Below are 18635 nucleotides of genomic sequence, written 5' to 3'. Positions count from 1 at the left end.
TCCAAATAGGAAGGCGCCGTCTTCCTGAAGGGACTCCCTCCTGTCCAGAACTTAATGGTATACATCATATAAATGTTAAGCACAACTGTAAGAGAGTTAAGGAACCAGGTGGTCTGTTTCAGTCCCGGTATGTTTCTTTCACTCATCTCGCAGCACCGAGAAGAAAACTTAACACCCACCAGCTCCTCTCCTCACACGAGTTTCTGGAGCCATCGAGAAAACTGAGCCATCAAGGAAAGCGCCCTTTCCCATCATTGTTACCCAGCAAATAGCAAAATTAGACTTGCCCTATTTTGTTTTGTTTCTTTGGTAAGGAGTGAAATGGTGAATGTAAGATTTCGATACTCATATGTGATGGAGAAAAGAAAACTGTAAACCTGAAAAAAAGTTAATAAGATTCAGGTGACCTTATAATATTCTTATTGAGGATTTAATAAGAATAAGATTTGAAGCATTATCTTGGAATACAGATATTTGTGAAGATTCCAAAGCAGAGCAAAACAAAACCAATCACATTTTAAACATTTAAAATGAAAACTGGCCAAGGAGGCAGCTTTTTAAAACAGTGGGAAAGGATGTGATACAGGAAACGTTTTCCCCCGCTCGTTCTTGAAGAGTAGACACATTGTACCAATCGGCATCTTACCTTAAACACTTCCATTGGAAGAGGAAACCTAGCAGCTTCAACAAGCGATTTCTCCAGAGCACATTTCCATTCTGAGTCCGTCTTCAAAGGATAGATTTCTGTATCAACAGCAAATAACAGAATAGTTTAAGGGCTGAGACGTTCTACTAGGTGGTTCTTCCTCGGGTTTTATCTCCCTAGGATTTCATAATAACTCGGCCACCGTAAGAATTCACACCCTGCCCGCCATAAAAAGCCACCTGCTAAAGGGATTTCCTGAAGTTAAATAACAACGTGGCGCTCTGCTCTCAGAAACGAAGAATAAACTTAGTAGGCTCTTCTTCAGGGAACACGCGCACGCATGCCGCTGGCATTCTGCAAGTAATTTAATGGTATAAATCACATCAGCCACTCTTTAGTCGTCTGTGGCCCCAAATGCCATACATCACCTGGGAAGTCATACCCACTGATGAAGAACTTATTATCTGATCAATTTCTAAACTAGAAACGACTCTTGTCTGGTGTTTTTGGTTATTACAGCACATTTTTCGCTAAATCTCTAAGCTCTCATCTGCTAAAAATAGTCCACGTCAGTCAGGAAATTATTAAAAGATAGGTTAAAATTTACCAAGTTTAACATTTACACAGGAAATGTTGCAAACACAGTACATGTGGCCCTTATTTTTCCCCAGGCGGCAGGGGCCGGGGGTTACGCTGTCTGAATACAAAATTCAAAGGAAAAAAAAAAAATCGCTGAGCACTGTTTTTAACCAATGGCTGAAACTGCAGGGGAATTTTATGATCTGATCTCAACAGATTTAAGACCTTATCAAAATAGGATTTGCAGAAGCACTCACTCGGAGTGGATATGTTTATACCTTCCTTATATCAACCCAGACTACTTCAGACAGACAGACAGGATGGGAATACAAATTTAAGCACAGTTAAAAGGCAACATTAAATCTTTGGGGCTATATTTTTAATTTCTCATGTGTCTGCTTTTTAGCATGCCGCCGTATATTTTGGGCTCATAGCTTTTGAACTCACCTTGAGCTTGAAGCTCCCGTGTTCTGTTTGTTTAGTCTTTTCAGACTGTCATAATTACGGGACGCCAACGACGCAGCCACAGGGTTTCAAGGAACCAACACACCACCCACTGTGACTCACTGTCAGATTCACCAAGTCACATAAAGGCTATTTAAAGACAAGGTAGGCTCTACCTGTGAATATCGGCTATAATCCTGTCTAGCCTTTTATTTACACTCAGCCACCTCAGGAGAATTTTTTCTTCTCAGTTTGGCAGTTCTGTATCAGAACAAAAGTAGACTGTGATTCTTCTTTTTTTTTTTTTTAATGGAGGCTCTAGGGATTGAACCCAGGACCTCATGCTTGCTAAGCATGGGCTCTAACACTGAGCTGTGCCCTCCCCACTAGGCTGTGATTCTTCTTAGCAGACATATCTGGGGGAACATAGTGAGGTTCCCCAATAAACACATCCACAGAGAATAAATCCACGGATGGTTCCTCCAGCCACAGGAAGAAGGGCATCCAGAGGGAGAAATGGTTTATCACAGGGTCCCACGGAGGGGTAAGAGGACCCAGTCCACAGAGCCCTACACATTGTCCCCAGAGGGTGAGGAGGACTCCCTGGAACACACTGGTGCTTCAGCTCAGGGGCGCTGCGTCAGAATCTCCAGGAAGAGGGAGACAATTCAGGATTCCAGGAAGCAAAGCCCTGATGACACCAAGTGCAGTGGCTCAAGAGGAGGTCAAGGTGGAAGCAACAAACAGGACTCTAGATTTCCTGAGCAGACAAGAAGAAACCCACTTTTCCAGGGGTCTGGAAGCAGGTCAACCTCAGCACAGCAGTAAAAGGAGAACCAAGCAACTCCACACTGAAGCAGAACTCAACCGTGCTGACACTCGCATTTTGGACTTCAATCCTCCACAGTTGGGGTGTGTGTGTGTGTGTGTGTGTGTGTGTGTATAAGGCCCCCAGACAAGGGTATTTTGTTAAGGCAGCTGGAGTTGACTAAGACAGAAAGCAACAATTCTTTCTGGACTAAGAAATAGTTCAAGGAGGAAGCATGTGAATTAGACGCAGAAATTTCCTGGCTCCAGGAACTATCTAAAATGAAAAGAAAAGGAGGAATTGGGGGTGGGGGGAAGGTTGACATAAAGATTTTGAAGGGAAATAAACACAGGAAAGAATCTAGGGACAAGGCTTGTTTTTGAAAACCTCAGAAAGTTTCATCTTAGGATGAAAAAGGATGGTGACTTCCAAAGACATGACCGAAGGAGAGGTCTGCAGACACAGGGAGACCAAAAAAGGAAGACAAAGTTCCCTGTGCTGGTGCCCGAGCCCGCACTGTCTGTGACTGAGGTCTCTGGGGGTGGGGGGAGCCCCTGAGACAGACAAGAGGGTAAAAGAAGTGGTTACAAAATCACTCAAGGCCCCTGACCGTGTGTGGAGTTGGGTGGGGTGGCTCCGCCCCTCTAACATCCCATCGCCCCAACCCTTGTCCTCTGATTGCAGCCAGAAATGGGACGGAGGACTCTCCCTGGCGAGCAGCATAAAAGCCAGCACTTTTCCTCGAGTTTTTGAAGACTTACTAGCTAGCTACTTTCCACCATCTATTTCCACACCTCTATTTGCACCCAACAGCTGGAATACTGTGGTCTTCAAAAAGTAGAAAGAGTAAGAAAAATTAAAGGAAGAGCTATGATTATTTTTAGCAACAGTGTTGGTGTTAGCTGGGGGCAGGGGGAAGCACAGCAAAGAGGGCACGGAGAGTAGGGTAACCTGGGCACGGCCTCCCTCTCAAAGCCCAGGCAGCCATCCAGCCTGGAGGGTCCGCACGCCCCACCCACACGGTGGGCGGGACCCACGGTGGGCGTGGCCCATGGAGGGCGGGGCCGTGGAGGGAGGAGCCCGCGGATACAGGAGCCGACAAATTTAATGCCCGCGAATGCAGAACCCACTGGTGTAGAAATCGCGGGTGCAGCACCTCAGACCCTCCAGTGCGGAAGGCTGGCTGTACTACACTGTCTTATATAAAGGATCCGAGCACCCCTGGATTTTAGTATCTGTGGAGGTCCTGGAACCCAGTGGATACCAAGCAGACAACTATATACCCAAAGGATCTATTCTCCCCTCCCCCTGTACCGTTCCAACTCTACTTCTCCCCAGCAGTCAATGGTGAACACTTTGCATTCCCTTAAGAAGAATAGCCTAGTATTTTCTACACAAGTCTGAAATTTTACCCCCACCTAAATTTCAGTTAAGGAAGGGGCACTGCCATCTATGTTTAGCAAGTCACGTTGGGTCCCGAAACTAACATATGTGAACCCCAAGGACTGGGTTCTGCGCCCGTGTGTAACACCTGCGTCACAGCTGCCTTCCTGGGCGTGTCCTGCTGAATGAGGTCAGAGAACTCAGCGTTCGTCTTGTAACAACTGCATATGAAGAACCAAAAGTCACACTTGGGGTATCCTGCCAGCTTTCATTTTGTTCTTCCCATCCATAGCCTTTCCTGCCAACAACTCATAAATGCTGGGAAAATCACTTTTTGATGATGAATGTCTTTTCCAAAGTCTTTAAGGAACTCCCTGGAATGCTTCAGTGAAATGGACAGCTTGTGTCCAGAAAATTACTAAGACAAGTAAACACAATTTATTCTTGTAAAGACATCAAAGTATCTGAAGGAAGAGAGAGAAGTCTCCTATGCAAGAATTTCCTCGGCTTCTACAATGACAACTTCCAATCCATCACCAAGTATGAGTCCACCAAGGCACAGGAAGGGGAACTTACACTGAACCTAAGAGCTGCTAGTAATCCTTTGCTTTTCTATAAATTTTTACATCAGCAAATACAAGGTTTCTCTTAAAATTTATAAAGCAATTAGATACTAAGCTAAGATTTATACACCCAACTCTGCACAAAGTAAATTTCTCCTGCTAAGTTATGAATCCCAAGGCAAACGTGAGCTTAGATCTTTTCTTGCAAAACTGACAAGCCCTTCGTTTGCAATCATATCCCCAAAATTACTCAGGGTATAAACGGATTTCTGGCCGTTTTTCAGAACACTGACAACAATAATACTAATAAAATACCATGTTATATGCCTATATGCCTGTCAAATTCAACACAAATGCAAACATACGACATGCAGAACCAAGAAGCTTTTTCAATTAAAGCCCTTGACTGACAGGAAAAGGAAACACAGCTCCTCCGATTCATGTACTCAAGACTTAACACTGGCAACTAATACGGGAGGGTGAAAAATCGCTGGCAGTTTCAATAAAGGAGAGAGCCAAGTCTTTGCTTCCAATAAACCTGTGAGATTGACCAGAACGAAAACCAGCACTTTCGGGAAGAAATGAGTGTACCTTCTTTGGCCTCTTTAATTCCATAAGAATTCAATACTTCTGTTCTGAAGCTACCTGTCCGAAGGGTCAGGCCAGTGAGGGGCAGCAGGGGGGCTGGATGGAAGGGGAGAAGGGACCTGGGAATTTGAATTAGAGCACATTCCTGCTACGCACTGAGTGACCTTGGACATGTAGCTTAAACTCAGTCTCAAATTTTTTTCTGCTGTCAAAGGAAATAGTCACACCAGACATGCAGCACTTTTCTTTTAGAATCAAAACAAACAACATAGCAGATGTAAAATCACCTGGCACACAGTGAACATTCGAGAATGGCTATTTTGCAAACGTTGAGATTTTTGCCCCGTTAGGTATGTCAGGAAGCATAACACTCTTCTACTCAATTAAGCCTGTGCAGAGTCATTTGACAGGGCACTTGGAGCTACTTAAAATCTATAATGTATCAGAAAAAAAAAAAACGATTTTCTCTTTGCTATTTTCAGGTCAGAAGAGAGAATACAATGATAAGCATTTGGTTTGGATATTCACATGGATGGGTGGATGGACGGATGGATGGATGGGTGGAAGGGTGGATGTCTGAATGGACAGATGGATGGACGGACAGACGGATGGGTGGACGGGTGAATGGATGGATGGACAGATGGATGGATGAATGGAAGGATGGCTGAGTGGGTGGATGGATGGATGGAGGGACAGAGATTTTGGAACCCACTTGCAAGACTGTCAAATTCCTAAAGAAAAAGAGAGAATATAATCAAGTCCCAATCTATTATGTCTTTCATTTCTGAACCAGTATTTCCGAAGAAACTGAATCACCATCTCCACAGCGTCCCACCAATTCCTCGTTTCAAATACTGTTCATCGAGGTCTTGAGTTCTACTCACCACAGAGAGAGAGTACTCTGAAGTCAAAGTGCTTAGTATTTACCTGTATAGATGGAAGAGATACCACAGAGCTAACCCATTTTCCAGAGATACATCCAGGAAAATAGTCACATCTCTTTCTAGAACACCTGGCAGCAGCCAACGCCCTCGCCCTTACCTGAAGGTGGGTCCATTCTGTACTTATTCTCTTGACACCAACCAACTGGTCGAAGTCTGTAATCCAAGTAAAACAACCACTGGTCATAGGATTCAGTGTCCTCCAATCCCACATAGCGAAGGCGTAATCTTCCTCCAACATTGTCAATCGCACTAACTATCCAGTACTGAAAAGGGTTCTGAGAGTCCTGAAGCTCTATTAAGGAATCAACTGTAATGAGGTCTATGGGGCCTTTCCCTCGCAGAGGCTGTTTGAACAGAAGCAAAACTCCTTATTTTAAACTTTATTTTAAGGTTCTCATGGAAACAGATGACAGTAGAAGATAATATTTTTTCACACCATCATCCAGGCTACTGGCAAACAGTCTGGTGTTTCCCGTCACCCCCATCGCCCCCTCCCCTCTCCTCCCTCCCCTCCCCTCCCACACACACTTCCATTTTTCCCCCATCCAAAAACAAAACCCACAAAGACACAAAAAAACACAGTTTGTGCTAAGTTCTCACCAAACAAATCACCCTTCCCAGACAGAATTGCATTTGCTAAGAATGAGGATGCTTTTAAGAAGTATTACCCCAAATTTGCCTCGAGCTAGAAAAATGTGTGGCAGCGGACTACTTTTCCAGTAGGCAGATCTGATTTGGGGCGACCAGTTTATACCTTGACTGAGAAGAGAGTTCTCTCACCACGGCCCCATTCACATAATCAAGACCTTCTCGTACCTTGATTATGTGAGTAAAGCATGAACATGTGTAAAGGACATTTTTTATGAATGCCTAATACACATTAATGATCAGCTAAATTAGACTATTGTGTAATTTGGACACTTAATTCAATAGCTGGTTTAGAGATTAAATATAATTGCTGCCCCATCTATATGCACCTTCTTAGCATATTTTTGCATAGGAAAAGGGTGTTTGTTCAGCCAGCCTTGTAGGCAAATACATTAAAAGCAAATTTAACAGTGTAAGAAAATGTGTCCTTATGAAATGGAGAACAATCATCATTTTGATTTGTCAGGCAAACAATTAAACTAGGAGCCACTGAGATACACAAATACATTTGGCAAAACCTTCACAAAACAAGACCAGGTAACCGTATGTGAGACGGTGGTGTTCCGAAATATCATTTATGACAGGAGGGAAATTTACGGTCAATGTTAAGAGAATAATGATATTGTCAAAATCCACACTGCGTTCTTGGTCATTCCTTGTGTGTTCCTCTTTTTTAGGGGCATACTCCAAACAGATTTGGTAACTCAATAATCATTTACGACAGTACATTTCTCTTCCTGTTCTAGGATATAAATATTAAAATGTTTTATCATACAATTGCTTTTTCTTCAGGCCCTTGAAGTGACTTTAACCACATTTCAATAGGGTTAGCCATTTCTCCTCTTGTTTCATAAAGGAGGCTAATGCAATGATTACCTAACACGTGTGTGTTGAAACACGGGTTTTGCAGCCGGCCTGGAATAGTCAGGGGACCCATTTATCGGTATACTCCGAGAATACCCGCCGGCACACGTACACCCAGCTGGCATCTCTACAGAACAGTCATGCTCCGGGATTTCATATGCATTCGGTAACAGGAGAGTCTTAAACCCAGGGGATGGTGGGGAGATGTCCTAACGTTACTCTAAAACGTGTTCACGTAGCAGCACGTTTCCCACGTCCTGACTGCACCCCCGGTGAAGCGCCTTCCCTGCCGTGGGCACCGGCGCCCTACGCGGCCCGGCCAGGGCCGGGCGGTGCCGTGTGTACGCGCGCAGCCGCAGAAGGATATACGCTGCGAGGCTCGCGCTCAGGGCCCGCCGGCGCTTCGCGCGCAGAACGCTGCTAACAGATACATACACCTTCCAGCAGGCTGGCGGGGGCCGTCCGGGAGCCGGTCAGGTCGCGGATGAGAAATTCCGTCCAGTCGGTGTACTTTTCCTTGATTGCTGGCGAGGCAAAAGAGGGGAGAAAAAAAACATTTCAGCAAAGCAGTGGAACGTCAAACTCGTTTGTTTACAAACCCCAGCACCCTTCCGGACACAGGTGGTCTTCCATTACTTTCCCTCATCTTCAAGGCCCTGCTGAGATTAAGTATTTCCACGGCGACAACAAATATGCCCACGATGGGTGACGTCACGCCGACCACGTGCCTAGATTTTGCTGGGCTTCAAGGAGATGGACGACCGTGAACCTCTGAAATCCGAGCACCTGTTTAGAAACTTCCGTGGACAACAGAGAAGCTACGACGAAGCAGGTAATTCGGGGGGTCCAAGAAGAAAGAGCTCAGTGAGGGATGGGAGAATCGGAGGACTCTGTCCAGGCGGGAAAGTAAAAGCCGGCTCTGAATTACAGAAAAGAAAGATGCATTCTAAAGGCAGAGAAGAAGGAGGAACAGCATATGCGAATATTCAAGGGGTGAAGGGAAGGGCAGGTGGAGAAACACAGGGCAGCCCTTGGCCACAGAGAGCCCAGCCTGAGCACAGAACACCACACACACAATACCCATGGGTGGCAGGAATGAAACTGTGGACGGCCTGGCAAATCAGCACCCACGTTTCAGAGACAGAAAATCTCTGCATAAAGTGGACCTGAAAATAGGATAAAGGCTCGAATGAGAACAAAGGAACCTAATGGCAGAGAAACTAAGGTTGAGGCTGCTGAAGTTCCCTAGTTACAGAAGAGGCCCAGCCCCAAACCGCGGGGACAGCACTGCATCGGAGACATCTTTCAAAAAAAGACGCATCAGACCTTGGAAGCCAACATTCTACAAGTGCTTCGAACCCAAGACTTGAGAAAAATGTAACTTCTTGGCAAATTTCTCCATCTACAGGTGTCCCAACGCTTAAGTTACATCCACATCCGAGAGCCTCCCCAGGGCATCACAGGATTCCCAAAATCAGCCACAGGCGAGCAGCACCCTGGCCCGGACTCCCGTTTGCCCGCCATGCGTCTGAGTTTCACATCCCATGACAACCACCAGACCCGGGAACACTGTCTGGAACAGCACGTCCAATACTTAGCCTCCTGGGAAGGTTCAAAGATTGTTTAGAGGTTGTTTCTAAACGAGGTGCAACTCTCTCTCCAGCCCAAACCTCAAGAACTGGAGATATTACCAATGGAAATGAGGCCGTGAGGGTGGCAGGAAAAGCCAGCTCACGGTGCGGGGAAACCCTGGGCTCTGAGCCGGGTCCTGCCATCACTGGCCGCCTGGCTTCCAATAATTACCCCAATGCCTCTTCTACTCTCTCTTCCGGGGCCACAATATTTTGCGTGTGGGATGCTGTAAGGATGAAAGGAGATACGTGTGTCAGTAACACATAACCACGCCTGGCACACCTAGGCAATGAATAACGAACAGCGCCTCCTGTTATGAGGATCTCTCAGATTGTCACCCATACTCACCGTGTTTACTACTGATTTCCACACACTCCAGGTTGGAACTTTCAACACACTTTGGCCAACAGAATGGGGGACCGCAGCAGCACCCCACTGTGTCACTCACCCACCTGCATCTCAGTCCACAGCCGCACCATCACCCACTGAGGACCACAAGCCCAAGAGAAAAATTAACATGGAAGGGACTCAAGCAACATGAAAGGGATGTGGGCAAACTCGGAGAGCTTCCAGCTGGACCACAGTGTCCTAGCCCTGCCCCCCTGAAAAGAGCAACTCACCCCTTCATCAACATCCTTTACCACTAGGTTATTTTTTCTCAAATAAAAATCATCATCTTCCTAATTTTATGCATACATACTCATAAGGAAATGCACACATTTGGGGCAAAAACTGTGTTAACGGGGTTCTTTTCCATCATTAGCAAGCTGTATCTGTTTCTAAATCAGCCCTTGTTATAGACTGAGCGTCTGTGCCCCACCCCCCACTCCCAAAATTCATCTGTTGAATTCTAACCCCCCAACCCCAGTGTGACGGTGTGAGGAGGTGAGGACTTTGGGAGATTGGTGACGTCATGAGGGTGGAGCCTGACGAGATAAGTGTCCTTATAAAAGAGACCCCAGAGAGGTCCCTGTCCCCTCCCTTCCAGGTGAGGACACAGTGAGAATCGGTGTCCAGGAACCAGGAAGAGGGTCCTCACCAGACACTGAATCTACTGGCAACTTGATCTTGGACTTCCAGCCTCCAGAGCTGTGAGAAGCAAAGTTCCCTTGCTATAAGCGCCCCCAGTTCTGTGGTATTTTTGTTACAGCAGCCGAAATGAACTGAGACAGCTCTCTCCTGTCTGCCGAAGGTTACTAGCAAGACCAAAAGTAATGGGATATAAGATAAACCAGTAAAAATCTGTATTCACCTTATGCTTTGCAAAGCCCTTTGACGTATCTTTTCATCATCCTAACAATGCTATAAGGTGGTCGCTCTTAACTAACTTTTGCCCCAGTTCATCAGAAAAGCAAGGGCAGGGCCAGCCGCAAACTCAAGTTCGCAGACGCCAATCTTATAAGGAGTCTTTCCACCAGAATCTATGATTCTCAAAGCTTTTGCATTCAGATAAATCAATCATTTAAGTTGCAGGCAGGACAGAGATAACATGAAAACGACTGTCTAAAAAAAAGTTTCGAGGTTAGGACAAAATATACAACAGCACCCAATAAATATGCATTTTGTATTTCATTCCAGAAGAATGACAATTAGCACCGTCAACAGAAACATGGTCTTGTGACTGACAGAATTTATGTCTGCATCCACGAGAAGAAAGCTCAGTTTGTCACTTAAGCATTGTTTCTAACATCCGCATAGTCTAAGGTAACATTTAAATTAGGATTTTTAAGTCATGCATGTATGCACCCTATGAAGATACTGTGCAGTGCTGAAATTTAAAATGGTTGAGTCACAGCAAGAGAACCCTGGAGACGGCTCTGAAATTTACACCTCCCGAGCCCACCTTTCCCAGGATCCTGTAACTGTCCATTAATATGTTTCTGCACAAGGCTCTAAAGCAAGCTTTCATCTGTCACAGAACATCCAGACAAATTGCTCTCCATGGGAAACGCATCTTCGCTGCAAAGGTACACCAACCACTTCAGGTTACAAAGTGGAAAGGAAACAGTTCCCAGAAATTTTGCTAATTTTAAAAGAAAAACTGTTTCAGTCGACATTTAGTTTTCAAAACACTCAATTTTCAAATGTAAAAATCTATTATAACACCAGAAACTGACACAACATTGTAGACTGACTATACGTCAATAAAAAAAAAAATCTACTACCAGGATTGCCATATATAAAAATCTATGCTTGAAAAGTTTATAATTCTCTGGCAATGGATTTGTTTTAAACAATATTCAATTCGGTTAAATTCTAATATGCTAAAAACTGCCCAGGAATTCCTTAGAATTCATTGCAACAGAAGCTGATCTGTATTTTTCCATGTGTCCACATAAATCCCTACGAATTTTAAAACTATGAATTTTAATTTACTACAGAACATCTCTCTTCAAAGACTCACAATTTAAGGAGTATGAGTGTAAGAATAATCTCGCTCAAAAGTAAACCGATTCCTTGCCCCATGGGCCTTATACCTTTTTCTTCAAATGAACCACACATTAAATTCCAGAAAACTTACCAGGTGACCCATCTACATCAAATGTGAACTTTACAGCAGGGAAGAAATGATTAAAATGGGAAAAAATCTGCCATTTGAGGGGGATAAAAGTTTTTCCACAACTTGGTCATCATTTTCCTGTTTTTTTTTTTTTAATTTATAGAGAGAAACTCCTGAAAGTCCACAAGAATTCAATCAGGATCTTTCTACAACCTCCTCATGAACATGTTTTCAAGGTTCTACTCAGTTATAATATGATAAACATTCAACTTCACTTTTTTTTAGAAGTCCCAATTACATTCCTCATTCTCACACCTCACTCTGGGGAGGAACTGACATCTCACCGAAGGAAGCAATGAACTTGAGCTTCAGAAAAAGGAAACTGCTGCCCCATACACACACTTACTCTTTTTGTGAAGACATTTAGAGGTAACCCCCAAATCCTACAACTGCTTTATTAGGGTTAGAGGGCTGTCTACAGAGAGTCCCAAATGAAAGGCAGAAGATGACCACCATTTTTTCAGAGTTAGGAAACCATCCCTCTTGGGAGATCTCCAGCCACATTCAAGCACATGCAGAGGGCTCAGTGTTTTGTCATTTCTCAAGGATGCTGCTTCTTGAGGACACCCATCTAGGGGGACATAGAGTAGACCATGAGAGCTGCCCATTCAGGTGGATCCTGAACCCTGAGACCCGGGCTGGGGTCAGGTGGACACACCCACCTCTCCCTCCCTGAGGCCACGAGGAACCGGCAGGTCCATGGAGAAGTCTGCTGGATCACGCCCTTCTGCTCATTTGAAAGATGGGGAGTGTAACTTCCATCACACGGACACTTTCACTCCAACATGGTCTAGGCTAAGGAAAGTCATGTTCTTATAATCCCAGCGTTAAAACACTGAGAAATTTTTCTTCTTTATGGCAATTTCCTCAACTCACTTTCAACCAACCCTTCTTTGAATCCACTGGGTCGGTCATATTTTTAATGTATAATGGTCCTTTCTTGCTCTTTGGCTGTTCCTTTCTTCTAGAACATTCTTCTCACCAGCTGCCACAGCCCAAATCCCTCAGGACAGTAATCAGAGGATTTTTCCCCCCTTCGCCGCCCTGGAATCCTCTCTGATTCCTGAGGGGGTTGGATGGTTTGTTTATCTGCCTCTTTCTCTATTTTATTAGAGGTTCTGGAGTGACTGGTGGCCCATGGTCACACATCAGACTTAAATCGGAGACAAGAGAAAAACCTAATGGTGAGATGTGTGCCCTAGAATTGAGATTTCTGCCTCTGAGTAGGTGTCAGGCAACCCCCCACCCACCGCCATGAAGCGAGCTCCCCAGACAGTCTGTCCGTTTCTCTACAGAGGAGCCTGCGGGCGGACCGTGCGGTTTCCAGTCCTTGGTGTGACCAGAAACCAGTGGGGCAGGGGCAGGAGACAGCCTGGGACGTGTTCAGATTAGAAGCATCCCATTAAACCCCGTGCCCCGTGCGGGACGCCCACCCACCCAGCATCCACAGCCCCTCCGCTGTAGCCCCCACGTGTGGCCAGGGCTGCGGCAGCCCCCACAACGCGTCACCGGTCACCCAGCCTCCCTCAGTTTCCAGGCCGCCAGAAACACTGCGAAATGTCTTTTCTGCGCTGGTGCCTCTTCCATTCTTTCTGTTGTTGGTTTATGTATTTTTCATTCCTCTACTATCATTTTAACAGGGTCTCCGGAGGAGGAAGAGATAAGTAAGACGGCTCAATCCACGGCAACTCCCAGCTCACAGGCGGCCTGGGCCCGCACAAAATGCTAGACAACAGCCTTTGACTTTTCAGGAAAACTCTCTTTAACACAGACTTTGTGAAAGAAAAGAGGCAACAGAAGTGGGGAGGGCACGGCTCAGTGGTAGAGCACGTGCTTAGCAGGCATGAGGTCCTGGGTTCCATCCCCAGTGCCCCCATCAAAATAAATACACAAGGAAATAAACGAATTACCTCCCCCATCCCCCAAAAAATTGTTTTAAAAAGAGTTCGTCTGTATACACACTACTATATCTAGTCTATATCTAAATGGATGACCAACAAGGACCGACTGGGGAGCACAGAGAACTGCATTCAGTATTCTGTAACGATCTAGAATAGAAAAGAATCTGAGAAAGAATACACTGTATAATGGGATCACCCTGCTGTACACTTGAAACTGATGCAACATTGTAAATCAACTATACGTCAATAAATGATAAAATTTTTTTAAAAAGAGGCAACAGAGAATCTTGAATTATAAATGGAAGCACTTACACTTACCAGGAAGGAAAAAAACAGACTACAGAGTTCCTTCCCTTGGAGGTTTTTAAAGAATCTGCATTAATTTTTCATGTAGGGTTCACATTAAATTATTCCTACAAACAGAAGGATAGATCATAAAATGATTTGACGGGATTGATACAGTCCTACTGTGTGCAATGGACCACATTACATACTATTGGGAGTTCGAACCTATATATAAAAGCATTTCCGTCTTTAATAATCAACACCACCTAGACGCAGACATAACCTGCTGAGAATGTCATAAAAGCGATAAATACACACACATTCCTTACGACGTGTCGTGTACAGACTGGAGGAAAAGTTTCGATTCAGACTTTCAGAACTCTTTCAGTTGTATACTTGTATAATTACAAAAAGAAATACGATTATTATTTTACTCCAAAGAACAAGATTTAACAAAGACTAATTATCTAAGAACTGTTGGAAGCAAATGACAGAGACAGTGATGACCTTAGGGTGAAACAGAAAAAGTAACTTGACCTCAGAATACTCTCCGCAATTAGACCATTTAACATTTATGCCATAACCACTGAAACCCTGGTCAGTACTTACGCATAAACACTTCAGTTTGTCCCTTAAAAGAGAAAGGCCTTTGCTATTTAATATTCTACACATTGTTTACAGCTTTCCTCAATATTGGGAGTGAGAACAGAAGGGATTTTTTTGTTGAAACTGGCTTCTTGTGGAGTCAGATAAGACTTTCAATGCCAACTGCTTCACTGGACGGTTGTAAGATTCCGTGAGAAAATAAATATAAATTTCCTAGCATTTATTACCCACATGGTACAGGATCAAGCCTCGTAGAAAGTGAAGTACTCTTGGATAATGTGGTCAATCCTTCCTTCTCTCACGCATTCAAATGTTGATATAACAGACTAAGTTTTCTTGTAGAAGAATTTAGATGAAATGTCCTCAAGGGATGCTTTAATCACAGCCTAACAACTCTTTGCAATCCAAATTTAACTTTCCATCAGTCTGTACGTCAAATCCAGGGATACACAATGATGGCCATAGGTGTACAATCACAGTTAATATTGTATAGATTTGAAAAATTACAATCAGAATAAAAATTCCTGTCCAAGTAGGCTGACTCGCTAGCTGTCTGATCTCCTCCCTTCCCTCCCTAAATTGGATATTAATGCTAATTTTGTCATCGTAATCACTTCATCAAACTGGCACCAAAAAAAAAATCTACCTAATGCAAAATAATTTCTAACGTAAACCATTATGGGAATCCAATGCATTTTTATCTTCTCTTCCTATTTCCTGGCGTTACTGTAAAATTGATCACCTGCAATTTGGCAATAAAATGCAAGCTCTCTGGCTAACCTTCGCAGTAATGGCGTTAACACAACAGGACACACCAGGCACAAAGATTAGTATTGCAGACAGTCACTTGCTGATGCTTTTTATGAGAATGAGATCGACCCTGAGTAGATGATACATGATACTTACATCAGCAGGAAAAGTTTACACGCACAGCCATTCACACTTAATTTTAAATCGACACTACAGAGCACACTGTAGTTCCCACTTCGACACTTCTTCCACATTCAGACCAAACTTCTGTGCTTTACATCGTGCACAAAAGCACACAGAAACCAGAGAAACAGCACACTCGAGATAATCACAGAACCTCACTTTCAAACCAGACTCCAACACACCTATACTGCAAGCCGGCTCAACAGCTGCTCTGCAACTTCAATTTTCATCAGTTAAGTTGGTCCTACAGTTTGCACAAGTCGCATCCTACTGAAGAATGAACTGATGGAGGCAAAGTCAGTGGGATCTGCTGTTGGAGGAGACGTGGTATGTGATGCCGAAGATGCACTGAGGCTCTGCGCTAAGCAACGGGAGGAAGTGAGGTGAGGTTTCCTGCGATGGGGACACGCAGGGGAGGGACACGTGGAGGGGAGCCTGCATCAGGATGGCTACGAGACTCTGCCCCGCAGCCAGGAATTAAGGGACCCAAGTACACACGGTGCACACCAGGTGGAAGTTTATCTCTTGCAATCATCCGAAGGCAGGTGGCTCAGCGTGACAGGCAGGCCCGCTGCACAAGACGTGTTAGGAACCCAGGTTCCTTCAGGCGGATTGTTCTGCCCTCAGTGAGGGTGTCATCCGGCTCTGAACAGCCCCGGCTCGCTCACCACCACACTGCACCCCGTGAAAAGGAGGAGAGGACAGAAGACAAGGGCCACTCCGAAGCCAACCCTTCCTCATTTCATGCCCTCCCCAACACCCACAATAAACTGTGTTCTCTCCTGGGCCCCCACACCCTTTCCCATCCTGGACTTAGTATAATTTCTAATTACATGTTGGGAGTGACCTGACAACTCCATGAGGCGAGGAACCATCACATCCCCTGGGTTACTACTGTACACCTGTACCTATAAGAACTGCACATAGTAGGTGTTCAATAAAATTTTGCCACAAGAGGGAAGGACTGACAGATGAGATGGTTTCACAAATTCTGTCTGTTTTTTTAACTCATCTTTGGATGAAACAGAACTTGTTGAATTCTGACTAGGAACCACCATTACCATGGATATTACAGAGACCTTTCAAGAAAATGTGATTTAACACCACCGTACACACATACACCACAAGCATTCACAAAGGAACAGCCACTGCTTTTCCGTTCTTCTTTGATTTGCCTGGCTTGTAACTGCTTACATACGATACAAGTTATCATTTAAGACTTCAGTTTCAGCAAACATAACCCAGAAAGCCAGAGACTATTCATTTAATTGAGTCGGCATTAAACGTCTTACAAGATGACAGAAACTGAGTATTTCCCTCGCGTTCTCTTTGTGGGTGAGTACCAACGGCTTTCTCTGAAGTTCTCAAGACCCCTCAGCACAAGAAGCAGCCGTGATTTACAAAATAAAGGCCCATGAAGATAAGGACCATTCATGACATTCCCAGAGGATAACTCACATCGCTCCACATAAGAGCTTTGAGAGCCTAGATGATAAACAGCCTCTAAAACTATTAGAAGAAATTTAAAACCTTATCATTGTTCACTGGTTATAGAGATTTTTATCCAATAAAATACAGAATTTCTCTCATTCTTGCCCATTTCCTTCAATTCTTCTCTGGCTGTCAGTATTTCCCTTTATAGACATTTCTGCTATTGCTTCAAATATCATCCTCCTTTCAAAGAATACCCTTCCAAAAAGAGTCAGCAACTCTTTCCCCCTCTACTAGGAAGAATTTCCTGCAGGTCTTTTATCAGCTATCACTGCAGAGAAACTGTCAAGACTGCTGACATATCACAAAGGTCCAGGGCTCTAAGTTCAATGGAATCAGACACTTGCTTGTTAAAGATTTTTTCCCATTGGTATCGCTCAATCTCTCTCTCATACTTGACTTATTTCTTTCTGTAAAGTTAATTTCTTTGCTGCAGCAAAACAGTCTCCATTCAAATTTTTCCCAATGTTCCCTTTAAGAAGAAGGAAGGAAGGAAGAAGGAAGGAAGGAAGGACCTTGCAAAAATTTTAAATTAACATGCCCTTTGTAAATATCTAATTACAAAAGTCAGTCTATCTTTCAACAGCTCTCACATTACTGATCGTGATGGTTAATTCTCTGTGTCAACATGGCTAGGCGACAGTGCCCAGATATTTGCTCACACATTATCCTGTTTCCAAGAGGGCATTTTTGGACGAGGCCCACATTTAAATTGGAGGACTTCTGGGGAAGGTATAGCTCAAGTGGTAGAGTGCATGCTTAGCACCCACAAGGTCCTGGGTTCAATCCCCAGTACCTCCTCTAAAAAATAAATAAATAAATAAATAAGCCTAACTACTTCCCCCTCAAAAAAAAAAATAAATTATTAAATTGGAGGACTTCTGAGTAAAGCAGGTTGCCCTCCTTATTGTGGGTGGGCCTTGCCCAATCAGTGGAAAGCTCCCCTGAGCAAGCAGGAATTATGATGAGATCAAAGGAGAATGAAATAAAAGAACAGACTCTGGTTCATGGATAGGAAGACTCAATTTCATCAAGACGTCAGTTCTTCCCATCTTGATCTACACATCCAAGGCAGCCCAAATCAAAACCCCAACAAGTTATCTTGTGGGTGTGGAAAAACTGACTTTAAAGTTTATACTGAGAGGCAAAAAAACCAGAATAGCCAACACGATACCGAAGGACAACATGGGAGGACTGGCACTACCCGACTTCAAGACTTTCAATAAAGCTACTGTAACCAAGACAGTGCAGTGCTGTCAAAAGAACAGACAAAAAGGTCAATGGAACAGGACCCGGTAATTGTCCCCCACACAGCTTTCAAAAGTGAATCACCTATCCCCAGCCCGGCAGGTGTGACACACGACAGTTCTGCTTACAGAAGCATCTACTGGGCATCTGCTACGCACCAAGCACTTACACATACAGCATCGCGGGCGGGGCTTCCAGAAGTCCAGCAACTAGTTACTCTCATCCCCATTCAGCCAAACAGACTCAAAGAGACGAGGCCGACCTGAAATCACAATTAGCAGCAAATACACTAAAGAGTGTATCTGCAGCAGACAGACTTCTGTTAACTCACATGCTATGCAGAAAGTGTCCACTTTGGAACAATTAATGCTCCCAAACACACGTTCCATATAATTAAGGAAATAAAATGGATGAGAAACACAAATCATTTCAGGAACCTAGGACGTAAAACACAATTACTCAAAAACCCTTAGATTCTGGGTCAGACTGCTCAGAACCACTTCTTGAATACT

The 18635-nt window shown here is 44.3% G+C and overlaps 1 protein-coding gene and 1 long non-coding RNA gene across 5 annotated transcripts in view; one reads left to right on the top strand and one right to left on the bottom strand.

Annotated features, from left to right (window-relative positions):
• The window catches only part of SFMBT2 (Scm like with four mbt domains 2), a 149971-nt gene that overhangs the window by 70096 nt on the left and 61240 nt on the right, over nt 1–18635 (bottom strand). For 3 of the 4 annotated variants that reach the window (XM_072954947.1, XM_072954946.1, XM_031670859.2), the window contains exons 5-7: nt 7903–7991; nt 6053–6299; nt 647–744 (exon numbers count right to left, since the gene is read on the bottom strand). In XM_072954947.1, coding sequence (XP_072811048.1) covers nt 647–744; nt 6053–6299; nt 7903–7991 — 434 coding nt within the window. Of the gene's footprint in view, nt 1–646; nt 745–6052; nt 6300–7902; nt 8134–18635 lie in introns of those variants that run through there. The other variant, XM_072954949.1, reaches the window with a different exon arrangement.
• On the top strand, nt 7905–9783 carry LOC140691386 (uncharacterized). Its single transcript, XR_012067020.1, has 2 exons — nt 7905–8299; nt 8876–9783. It is a non-coding gene; the product is annotated as an uncharacterized lncRNA (long non-coding RNA).

This window comes from Vicugna pacos, chromosome 35, assembly GCF_048564905.1.
Source record: "Vicugna pacos chromosome 35, VicPac4, whole genome shotgun sequence".
Taxonomy (NCBI): Eukaryota; Metazoa; Chordata; class Mammalia; order Artiodactyla; family Camelidae; genus Vicugna; species Vicugna pacos.
The sequence above is the reverse complement of the archived record's forward strand: the minus strand, read 5'-3'. Positions and strand labels throughout refer to the sequence as shown.